This window comes from Diabrotica virgifera, chromosome 10 (assembly GCF_917563875.1).
Source record: "Diabrotica virgifera virgifera chromosome 10, PGI_DIABVI_V3a".
Lineage (NCBI taxonomy): Eukaryota > Metazoa > Arthropoda > Insecta > Coleoptera > Chrysomelidae > Diabrotica > Diabrotica virgifera.
In genome coordinates this window covers 52,279,641-52,292,785 of record NC_065452.1, presented here as the reverse complement: position 1 = coordinate 52,292,785, position 13,145 = coordinate 52,279,641, and the positions used below count along the sequence as shown (strand labels likewise).

Below are 13,145 nucleotides of genomic sequence, written 5' to 3'. Positions count from 1 at the left end.
CTTGAGTAATACCGTTTTAAAATGCTGGTAATTCTGTAAACTACGTTTTTACTTAAAACTTACGTAAACGTTTTCAAAAATTGCATTTTTTGCGTCATATCATTTGAATTAAATTTTTGGCATTTTTTTGAATGAAACATTGTTTAGTAAGATGTTTGAAAGGTAAGTTGTGCAAATTTGAGAGCTTTATAAGAAAAATTTTATTAGTTACACAATTTTAAATAATGTTTAAACAAAATTCAACCCACACCGTACTTATGCCCATACATTTTATTTCTTTTTATTATAACCATAAGATAGCTTAATTGTTCTTCTTTCCAATTAATCTATCCTTTCTTGTTCCTTCTCTTAATTTCCTTCTTTCTTGTCCAATTTGTAAACTTTTATTTGATCCATTAATTAGATAAATACACTGAAATAACTCAGCCGTGCACTTCGCTAGTTTACAGTGCGCCAATGTTTGTGAGAAGGGTGACTTTAGCGTTATAAATAAAAAATTATAGAAGCTACAGATTTAATTTTATAAAAATTTTAATCTTATATTATAAGGTTTTTTTCAATAGTCTGAATTTTTCAATAGTCAAAAGTCAGTTTTTTTTCTAAAATTTATATTTTCGGGGTTATTTAAAGAAACATCTAATTTCGCAGTTCATTTGTTTAATAAAAAATTAAGTGCCCACTTCTAGAGTAGAACTTTTTAATATGTTGTTTATTAAACATTTCTTATGGCCATCGGTACATAATTCGCAAATATTTTAAGGCTATCCCCACTCTTTCTGTCTTTACACGGCAAATTACTTGTAGTAAAATTGTCACTGGTATGGATATGTAAACTTTACTTGACAATTTCATCATTAACTGTAAAGATGGCTTTTGAATGTTCTTGGATAACTTTTACTAGTATAATTAATTACCTTAATTGTTAATTCAGTTAATTAATATGATTATTTCATATTTCCGACCAATAGAAAGCTACAGAAATACAAATTAAATTGATCATTTTTAATAATATCCCATCGTCAAGTATATTACTTCAGATGCCCTTCATTGCTAGGAAAAAATACATTCAGTGACATTAATGAAAATTACTGTTTTAAAACTTATAAAAGTGATGACTTTCAATCGTCAAATATTTATAACAACTGTGTGTTTAATTGTACTAATTTGTACTTACATAAATAAATTACAATAAAATTTTGGTTTTAAACAGTTTTATTCATGAAATAATCGCAGCAAATTGCAGCTCCATCTCTGAAATTATTATCGAATTGTTTCCCTCGTGCCACTTGACGTAATTTCACTCCCCTTCGAGTCGTGAAATTAATACTGTCAAAGTGTCACTCGGGAAAAATTCGATAATTTCAGAGCTCTTGTGCAATTACTACTGATAATTTTTTCACTACCTATGTATTCAGTAATAATTTATCTACTGTACAACAAAAGCTAATAATCAATCGAGAAAAGAGGAAAAGTGATAAAGTGATTTTTTAATAATATATTGTTACTATGAAACGCTTACAATTTTGAACATCTGTAACAACAGTTCACGTCTTAAATCAATTATTTATCAAACACACTCACACTATCAATATTATTTAATCAACAACTGAAAATATTCCCGATGCCAGGTCAAATATTTAAAATTGTCACTGTCTGACTGACAATATGCTGGCAATATTCTATTTACTACTGACAAAGATTTGGAAAATATTACCACGGACATTGTGTTCATTTTTTTTTTCAAATCCTGAAAAAAAAACAATAAATATTTTTGAAAAATTTAAACGCAAAATGAAAGACTAAATTATTACCGAGGGCCGAAAGTCTCTTACAATAAAAAAAAGTTTATTTTGAATGAGATATTTTGAAATTAAAAGTCACACTAATTTTTTTTTTAGTTTTTTTAGCCCTGTAACTTATTAAAATAAACATTATAGAAGTTCTCAGGGACTTTCGGCCCTCGCTAATAACGTAATCTCTTATTCTGAGTTTAAAATTTTCAAAAATACTTATTAGTTTTCTCAGAATTCGAAAAAAAAAATGAATTCCATTTGAGTAGCATTTCAGCAGAAACTACGTACCCATCCCCTTAATGAAATTAAAAAAGATCTATATTGTTTGATTTTTTCCGAAGGGAAAATCTATATGCATTTGTATTAAATATTTTGTATTTGTATTAAATGAGGCGCTCAGAGCAACAGTGGCACAGTCCACAAATTGAGCATTTTTAGATTAATACATCAATAAAAGCAGAAAAATTGGATATATGGTTCAACAGTGGTCTACACAATCTAGCTCTATATTTGGCAAGATGGCACTACATAATGTATTGTTGCCTTGACAAATACTAAAAATACGAATGAAACAGTGGCCTAACCCTCAATTGTGTGGCTCAGACCCAACAAACAAATGTTCATCGTATCAGAATCAGAATAATACGCATAATTCGTAAGAATGACTATTTTTAATTTTATAAAGTAATATTTAATAATAATAACTTTAACCCCGTCCTTGGCTGAGTGGTAAGAGCGCCTACCTTTGGATCGAAAAATCCTAATGGTTGTGAGTTCGAATCTCACCAGGGTCAGAAATGTTTCATTTATTATAAATTAATAAACGAAAATAGTTTCTGCCCTTGTGGGATCGGTACTCACCGGAGGGACCGCAGACGTTCAGATACAGTTAGCGTCTCTTTGCAAAGACAATGACGTCAACTTTGCAAAGTAACAAGACACTTACTCAACACACACACTACACATTACACTAGGTACCTAACTGTTAAAAATTACCATACCTACCATGCCAATGGCCATTAGTTGTCGAGGCATTAACCTTTAAAAAAAAACAATAATTTAATTTGTCATATTAATTTCCTATTTGGTGGCAAATTTTGTGGCTTATTACAAACTAAAGTAGTAAATTAGTAATACAAACTATTAATTTGTATTAATTGTATCAATTAAAATAAATAATTCTTTTGCGATTCAATTTTTAAATCTTTTTTCTGTCGGTATCTTACTGTGTACAGGTAATGCTAAGAATTACCATAATCTGTTCTCGGGAGTCTTAGTACACAAGATAAATGACGATGAACGACCCAAAAATACGAAAAATGTGCATTGCCAGGTAATATTAAAAATGTTTACAACCTTATAATACTTTGAGGCATACGCAAAAACGTTGCCAAACTTCAGGGCTTCTTATAATCGGTAGCTCAATGTGGGCTTCCTAACGCTGCTGAACTTCTACAGAGTATATACTTTTTTTCGCAGCGCAAACTGGTGGTAGATACCATGAACTACGAGTGTATGTTTTGATAATAATTCCAGGCATAAGAAGCCCGGGCTTCGTATTGTTAATCATGATTTCAGAGCTACCTATGGTACATTTCTAAAATTTGTCCGAATATATATGAAGCCCAAGCGTATTTACATGTTCTGAGCTTGGTTAAAATATCGAGAGATGGTGTAAAGTACGTTTTTTGGGGAAATAACATTAAAGAATTACGAAGCCCGAATCCGGGCTTCGTAAGGAGGTGTCGGGCTTCGTATGACCGGTGCGATATAGCGTTTTTGGCTTCCTAAAGTCGGAATCCATATATATATATATATATATATATATATATATATATATATATATATATATATATATATATATTACAAAAAGTAATTTTTAAAATGTTTGTGTACATACATGCAATCGAGCCTAATCGATTCTTCCTTCTTCCTGTGGGTAAGTTTCTTGACTAAGGTGGGCGTTGTCCCAACATGTTGGTTTTTTATGTCTAATTTAATTATGTATTGTAGGTAAGTTCTTTGCGGACTGGGACGTTTCGCCGTCGAGCCAGTTCGCCGTCGGCCGTTTCTTCGTCGCCATCCCGGCATTGGTTAAGTTTACAAGAACGTGATAACAACATACTAACTTTTTTTATACTAAATGTCAGTGTAAATAAAATGCTGATGTTGCTAGTAAAACCACGTAAACCCAAGTTATATTTTCGTATTCAACTATACATTGTTTTCGTCTGAAAAATAAAATATTTACAGTATTAAAAATATTTAAAAAGTTACATTTCATAATTATGGGCAAGTCCTCTAAGATATTCTAAAATATCTCCATCGGCATTGAAGTTTCGGACTAATCTTGATATTGAGAAAAGGGATTTCAAATTGTTTTTACTGTATTAAAAATAAAAAACTTCATTATGCAAAAGTGATAGTATATAATCGTTCGGAAACCATTCAAAACTTATATACAAGTAATGATCATCCCGAAATTATAAGTACGAATGCTAACAACGAAATGGCGACGGCGAAATGGCTCGACGGCGAAACGGCGACGGCGAAACGGCGACGGCGAAACGGCGACGGCGAAACGGCGACAGCGAAATGGCGACGGCGAAATGGCGACGGCGAAACGGCGACGGCGAAATGTCCTAGACCCAGTTCTTTGAGTTTTCCTGTATTTTGCTGATGATGACTCGTATTGGGCCGAAACGCAACCAATATTTTTAATATTTAACATTTTAATAAAATTATTGTGGTACCTTCTTGGAGTTGAGTACTTTGTTGAAATATACATACATACATAATCGGTTGCCTCTTTTACCATTAGGTGTCGAGGATAATGTTGAAATATAAATTATATAAATTACCGGCTGGTCCGATTGTGATGTCTTCCTTCATCAGTCTGTTTAACACAGGATCGTCCCAAGGATCTTTGGCTACATCTAGCAATTGTCTACATCTTTGTCCGAGAACTTCGCTCTTTCTACATAGATTTTTTTCAGATTGGTCAATATAAGACAATAACTGTTCTTTGTAAACATCTAAAAAGAAAAAGTAATTTAAATATTAGCTATAATTTTGCATGAAGATACTGCAAGAGTGATTGAATCAAGCAGTTTTTCAATGTCTAAACAATGAAAAAGAGTTCGCTTCTAACAACTAATAAAAGAAGAAACCTAGGTCAGCCGATGGTGGTGGCCCCCCGAATCGAATTCAATCTAAAACTGTCTTTCCTTATTTTATTTTACTCATATTTAAGTACTATGGATGCAGAATTCTGTTGGAATTTTATCTAGATAAGCGGGCAGGTGATAATGTATATTGTAGATTCTCCCATCGTCCGCTATTTATGGGCCTGTATGCTTTATAAATTTGTAAAAAGCCCAGGCAATAGATAGTCACCAAGGATTCTGCACTCCGACCTGTAGAGAATTTTCAATTTCTCTACATACAGGGTGGGGCATTAGTGTGACAAAGTCCAATTATTCGTTTGTCATAAGAGATACGAAAAAAAATTATTGACATAAAAGTTGGGACATAATAAGGCCATAATTTAAAAATAATTTCCAAAAATATACAGGGCCACCCGTATTGACAGGGTGACACAAACTTATATTTTTTTAAATGGAACGCCCTGTATATTTTTACATTTTTAGATTCTCCTCGATGTTTTTCTTTCTTAAAATATAGGGTTTTTTAATATTATACGAGGTAGTTTAAAAGATAATTACGTTTTTTTGTTAATTTCGTACCAATATTTACACCCTGTAGAATTGTAGTGATTTAACATCAAAATTTCCATTTATGCTCAAACAAATTTTAATTTAGTCTACTATTGTTAAACATTATTATTAATGCGAAATGTTTAATTTTAGTATACAAGGTTGGTCGAAACTCGGAATAAGAATTATCTAAGTATTTTTAAATGGAACAGCCTGCATTTTAGTATTGTAATGAAATATTTTATCGTAATTTTTTATTTATTAAGCATTCCCTATACCTAAGTGCTTTAATTTGTGAGTTATTCGTGATTCTTTAAGCCAAACATTAATTGCAACAAAAATTACGTGAAATATTATTAGGTGACCGTGAAAATATTCAATAAAAAATAATTTTTCGAAAGAAAAATAGACATTAATCTAGACTAATCCTTTATTTAACCATATTGGTTGAGATATCAAAATGCCTACGTAGTTAAGCTTGCTGGTGCGTAAAATATTAATAAAAACATACAATATTCTACTTAGTTGGCTATGACACTAAAATTGCTTAAACAATTGGCATTATACTATTTTTATAGTTCCAGTTGCTTTGTTACCATTATTAATATGAATTTTTCTAATAAGGAACTGATTAATGTGGTTTTTGTGCTATTAGAGTATAACAAAAATGTGCTACTAGCAATAAGAATTTATTATCAACAATTCCCTGATAGATGACAACCAAGAAGATAAACTACTTTTGAAAGTTTACTAAAACGATTTCAACAGACTAGACACTTGATTATGAAAACGGTCGCACTAATATGCAGAACCTCAGTGACACTAAGGATTACATTTAATTCATTTTATTCATTTACAATAGTTTTTGTTCAGATTTCTCATAATCTATTAAGTACCCAATATTCATACCAAATAATTGGTGCAGGCCAATGGTGGATATTAAATTCTTAATTGAATTTCAAAAAACGTGCAATAACTACGTCTTAAAAGATATTTGCATATCTCAACCGGTTTTAAAGCAATAAATAAATCGTCAGTTTGTAAGAAAAAATTCAACATCCCCGAAGCATTTGCGGACATACGATTATAAAACAAACTGTCATTATTTTTTCATGCAGAATTATTAAAAGTTGGTCGCAATTATTTAGAAACACTCTGTACTGATGAAGAACATGCTACAGTCGGAAAAATGAAAGAATACCCATGAACGATCACATCAATCACATATTTTGTATTTGCTGTTTTTTTTTTCATAAATAAAAAACGACAGAGATAGATTATTAATAATCTGAATTATAGTTCAAGCAATCTATGTAGTGTAATAGGTAAGATTTGTAGCTTTCTTTGGGTTGTTCTTCTTTAATATTAGGCCGGCAGCTGGTGTTTTCTGGTAATTAAATATGTAGTTAAAAATATTTATTTATACTTAGGTAAATACCGTTAAAGCAGGACATAATATTGTATGTGTTTATATTGTAAATTTTATCAATTTTTTAATAACATTTCTTTTCATTAGTACACTTATGCTTGGAAAATGAATTGCACAACACAACAATTAAAATACTGATACACTTAACTCATTTTCTCCTTCTTCCGTATTTTCTTCGTCATTATCATCGCCCAATTCAATAATAAATTTATTTCCACCATTAATGTGGAAGTGCCCAATCTTCTTGTAATATTCTTCCACTTTGATCACTTTGGCGATTCTTTTCTGCCAGTCTACTTTGGTAATATTGGCTACTTCTTTTTTAATTATCTCAATTACCTTTTTGTCAAATTTAGGAAATTTATTTGAACGCCTTATACTTGGTTTAATTTGTCCCCAAATTAACTCAATAGGATTGAAAACACAAAAGTAGGGGGGAAGTCTCAATATAGTGTGTCCATGCTTTTTGGCAATACTCTCTAGAGCGTATAATTTTCTAAATTGCTTCGTGTGTAGAACTTCAATAAGTTGTTTTTTTTTGTGTAAAAATCTTCGAAATACAAATCATTTTCCATTAAAAAATTTTGCAGGTCAGCTTTCTTTGAAGATGTATTTGGTATTTTAGTGAGTTGTCGGGAATGATAGGAAGCGTTGTCAAGCACTATTACGCTGTTTTTCTCCTAGTTTGGGATCAGCGAGTTTTCAAACCAATCTTCAAAAATGTCAGCTTCCATATTCTTGTGGTAGTCAACGTTACAATCTTCCATTTTCTTCCCACATAATTTTAAAGCATTCGGAACCCATCCCTCACTTCCTCCGCAATGTACAATAATTAGTCGCGAGCCTTTATTTGCAGGCATTTCTGGTATGCACATGCTTGAACCATCTGTCCATCCTTTCTTTACTGTATCGTGGGTATCATACCAAGTTTCATCTAAATAATAAATTCTCCTATTTTCTTGCCTATATTTAGTAATTTCTTCTAGGTACATATTACGTCTGTTGACTATTCTTTGGCTTTCCTTAATTGCTTGACGTTTATTTATTTTTTTGAACTTAAAGCCCATTTTTTTTATCCAATTTTGAAGAGTTTTCTCACAGCAGTTCATATTTCGACCGGTTGTTTCCAATTTCTTTCTTATTATTTCTATTGTAGGTATTTCATTGCTTTTGTAGCAGTCGTATATTGTGGTTTTCAATAGTTTTACAAGTGAAGGATTTAAAGGTCTTGAAAATTTGTAGTCACATCGTTTCTTGCGATGATAGGGTTCATTTTTAACTATTTTATATACAGTAGAAAGTGGAATTTCTGTTAAATCAGAGTTGGCTTGTGCCAATAGTGTTTCATCGAAGCCGAATTTCGTACGTAGATTTTTGTATACATTCAAACATACTTGCTGTGTTTCTGCATTTAAATGCATTCGAATCTTCTTTACGATCTCTTTTTTTTTAGTAATTACATTCACACTAGCACTGGCAATTTCTACAATATCAGCGTTATCGTACGCGATATTTACATTATCCCACGGGCGCCACATCACTATTCACATTAATTAAATTACAATAATCAACACTTGACACTCTCCAAACGAAATACTAAACCAATATTTAAAATAATTACAGCAAACAAAACACTCGTATCACTTAACACACGTACACTCCAGTACTAATACACTGCTAGGCTACCGAACTAAAACTAATGTTTTGCACGAAACTTGTGAATAGATATGCGGGAGGTCTGGCCGTAAAAACACAGATGCTTTCACAAAGGGCCGCTTCTTAAACGTTTGACCTAACATCTATATTTGAAGAATATCATATTTCACCGGCTTAAAGCTATTCTACAGTATTTTTTACTTGGACAATATATGTGATTGATGTGATCGTTCATGGGTATTCTTTCATTTTTCCGACTGTAGTTGTTAAAGTACCTGACTTTTTATTATCCAACATAAGCGAATTAATAAAAAACAGACTGTTAAGAAAACCTGAGGCTATAGTTGGGTTTTAATTTCAGTATTTTATAAATGCTACAATATTTATAAATGCTACAATATTACATAAACCCAACGATAGTTGGGTTTTAATTTCAGTATTTTATAAATGCTACAATGCGAACTTTGAGAAAAAACACAGTTTGATTCATACACCCGGTATACAATGAAAATTTAATTGCTTAGCAACAATATTATTACAGCGATATTGTTAGAATAAGGCTATAACATATTAAAAAAATTACTTAAATCGGACAAGAGGTTTAGGAAATTTTAAACATAAAAAATGACCAAATTTTTAAGGGCCGATTTCAATGAACGCAAGTTTCTATTATTTATTAATTATAAATAATAAAAACATTATAAATATTCATTACCTTCGTGTGATTTCCAAACTGGAGTGAGGACTATTTCTAGTGTATGTAGTTTAGCCCAATCTAGAATTTCCAGTACCTGTTGGATATCATAAGGTTTCTCTGTTATAGTACAGAAAGATTTCCAGACATCAATCAGGGAGTTTACTTTGGTTCCATAAGTTTCCGCTTTATTTCTTAAAATAAATTCAGATTTCTGTAAAAATAAATAATAAATAATTTACACTCTTAATTAATAAAAATACTTATTTAACCATTCATTAGTTGCTTGTGTATCTGATATGTATTTACATTACTGATACTATTGGAAATACGGCAAAATGTATATATGTTACCAGCCAAACCCGATTTCTAGTTTGTCCTAAGCGCGTTAGGATAAACTAGTTTGGCCTAGGACAAACTAGTTTATCCTGATATAAATACACACTTCAGGCCAAACTAGTTTATCCTGATATAAAGACGCACACTTCAGGCCAAACTAGTTTATCCTGAAGTGTATGTTTTTATATCAGGATAAACTAGTTTACCTAGTCTAAACCAATTTAATCTAGTCGAAAGTAAATAACTGATTACAGATTGGTTGCTGATTTAAACGTAAGTTTAGAAGACACTATTAAGAGTTGTAGAAGTATTTAGGGTAAATACTGTATACATAATACGTGTATTAGTTAAACCCTGGCGATGGGTGAAAATGAAAAAGATATACCTCACAGCATTATAACCCATTATTTTTTCATTTTCACCCATCGCCAGGGTTTAACATAATACAAGCCAATGTAAGACTTTTGGTCGGCGTTTTAAGGGTTTTAACCTATGTATTTTTGGTGGCTTAGCATGTAGAGCTTGTTTAGAACATTGATGATGCTCTCTTTAGAGCGAAAACGTTCTGTCTTTTAATGTAGCCCTTTATTGGGGTTTTAATAAATATACCTTTTACACGGAAGTCTTTCTTCAACTTTTCTTTAAATTTTTGGAGAAAACCTCATCCTTTTATTTATTATTTTTTATATTATTTAATTATACAAGAATATATTGATTTATAGCATGTATCAATATGATACAATATATCGATGTACAATTTTTTTTGCCATCCCTGTTGGGAAGTGATTTGGGAATTCCCCACATGTAAAAGTCCTTACTACCGTACTAGTACTAAGACCGTACTAGTTTATCCTGAAGTGTGAGTCTTCATTATATCAGGATAAACTAGTTTGGCCTGAAGTGTAAGTATTTATATCAGGATAAACTAGTTTGGCCTACGCGCGATAGAACAAACTAGTTTGGCCTAGGCCATACTAGTTTAACCTAACGCGCTTAGGACAAACTAGTTTGGCCTAGGCCAAACTAGTTTGTCCTGAAATCGGGTTTGGCCGCTAACACATGCATGACAATAATTAATTCAACTCTAAAAACTCTTCTTCCAATGGCCCTGCAGACCAAATTGCGCCTTGAGGTCTGCAATTTCTGCCTCAAATATGTGAAGTCCTGCCCTCCAACCACTAAATTTTAATGTTCGTTAAACGGCAAAGTTATAACGGTACGCATCTGCTGCCATCACTCTCCCGTCTTATATGTGGCCTTCCTTTTGGTCCTCTGCATTTACTATCTACAGCTCTTCTGGTCAGCCTGTTATCATCCATTCCCGCTGCATGACAAGACAATCTACACAGTTGCCAGATGTGATTTTATAAATCACTTAGAAACTGAAATTCCGCCAAATTGAAGCTCAAATCGCCCAAATTTAAATGTTTGCAGCATTTTAATAAAGAATAACATAGAATATACATTCATGCAAATTTAATTTACCATGACCTCTTAAAATCCTCCATAATTATCCACCCAAAAAATCCCCCAACCATTTCTGCTTATAAAAATTCCCCCACACGTTTTCTAAATTACGCCAAAATTGTGGGAAAATACCCCAATCTGGCAACCCTGACAATCTAAGTCGCTGTATTCTAGTGATTGTGAGATATGTAGGTGGTTCTTTAAACGGTTGTAAAGTTTTACTAGTTCCAAAAAGAATCATGCAATCACTTAAGTTTTTAAATGTAAAGATACATGTGTCAGTAAATAAATAAAAAAGAATGTGTGTGTGTACTTTGTACACACGTTAAGAAGTTATACTTCTATTATATGACTTCAACGAAATAAATATACCTTCAACAGGTTATTTGTATTTTATTTAAAGATTAAACTAATTTTTACTTGACTACTTTCTAAAAAAATTTATTAAAACAAAATAAAAAAAAAATTAGAAAACACACGGATTTGAACCGGGGACCTCTCAATCTCCAGTTGAACGTACTACCACTGAGCTATACTCCCTTTGCTTTGACAGGTTACAAGATTTCTCATACCTACTAACAAATAGACCAAATGAAGTACAAAAATACTTTAAATCTGTACCTCGGAAGGATACAACACTAAGTCCATTTTTTTCAGTTTTGACATTTTCACATATTAATAATCAACTTTTATCACTTTATTTAGAGTAATAGAGCACTATGGTCTAAACCATTTGCTAACGGAGATAGCGACCTTTAAAACAAGATCAAGTCCATTTTTACTTAGAGGGATAGAACACCATGTGGACTTAATGTTTTATCCCTCTACGCATGTGAATTACCGCCACACATAGTGTTGCACACGGTTGCATTTCTTTATGATGACAAGTAGTAGATTATTAGTGATCTAACAGGTAGTACTTTTGCCATTTACGGTGTGTTTAAAGTTATTTACGGTACGTATTTGGGTACGCACCTGAATGTAGAGAAAATGTATGAACTGTATATAGAGCATTGCAATAACAATGATTTCAACCCTATGTTAAGAGCTAAACAATGGTTCTACTATGATGTGTTCAACAAAAAATTTAAGTTGACTTTCAAACCACCAGAAATAGACGCATGTGAATTTTTTCAAGCAAAACTAAAAAATAATTTGACGCCAGATGAAAAAAAATCTGTTGAAGAAGAACATTATAGACATCTGGATGAATCTAAATTAAGGTATGATTTGAAAAGCAAGGCAGATACCGTCATTCCTGGCAGTGAAATAGAAGAAATCATACTATGGTCAGACAATTGTTACGGCCAGAATAAAAATGTTAGCCTTATTATGTGTTTCTTTTGGGTACTCAATAAGTATCCACAAGTAAAAATGATCACCCAGAAGTTTCTACTAAAGGGTCACACCCACATGGAGGCGGACACTGTCCATGCGCTGATAGAGCGAAAGAGAAAAAAACTTAACAACATGTCTATTTAAACACCCTGGGATTGGCAGCAGTTAGTCAGACAAACATCAATGAAATATACCGTACATAATATGGAATTAGAAGATTTTAAAAATTTTAGGTCTTTGTACCATATCAAAATATCTCAAAATCCTCCTTTTATTAATAGAAAGAGAGACATCAATAAACAACAAGTTCTTCTGTCAAACTGTTCAACTGCAAGTAAAACAAAACAGCATGGGAACTCTATTTTTGAAAAGTAATTTTAATGATGAAAACCAGGAAATTGATTTTGTTAGGTTTCCAAGGCGACACCTTACATTGCCAAAAGATTTGCAACTGGTATCACAAACTCCAATACCTATATCACAACAAAAGTACAATGATCTGCATATTTATTGGCATTACTGCCATATGTACCTACGTTTTGCCATGATTTTTATAAAAACTTAAAGCACACTAGTGATAGTACCAATAGTGACTATCCAGAAGGAGACTCACTTGAGGACGACTGAGTGGTTTGTACCTAAAATACCATTTTCGTTAAATACATAGATGTATTATGGTGAATTGTTTGGTTAAATAAATTTTGTAAATCAAA

The 13,145-nt window shown here is 32.0% G+C and overlaps 1 protein-coding gene across 1 annotated transcript in view; it reads right to left on the bottom strand.

Annotated features, from left to right (window-relative positions):
- The window catches only part of LOC114334981 (uncharacterized), a 144,072-nt gene extending 133,126 nt beyond the window's left edge, over positions 1 to 10,946 (bottom strand). Inside the window, exons 1-3 of the mRNA XM_028285116.2 lie at positions 10,843 to 10,946; positions 9,310 to 9,503; positions 4,655 to 4,828 (exon numbers count right to left, since the gene is read on the bottom strand). Coding sequence (XP_028140917.2) covers positions 4,655 to 4,828; positions 9,310 to 9,503; positions 10,843 to 10,946 — 472 coding nt within the window. The remainder of the gene's footprint in view (positions 1 to 4,654; positions 4,829 to 9,309; positions 9,504 to 10,842) is intronic.
- Positions 10,947 to 13,145: the final 2,199 nt, after the last annotated feature.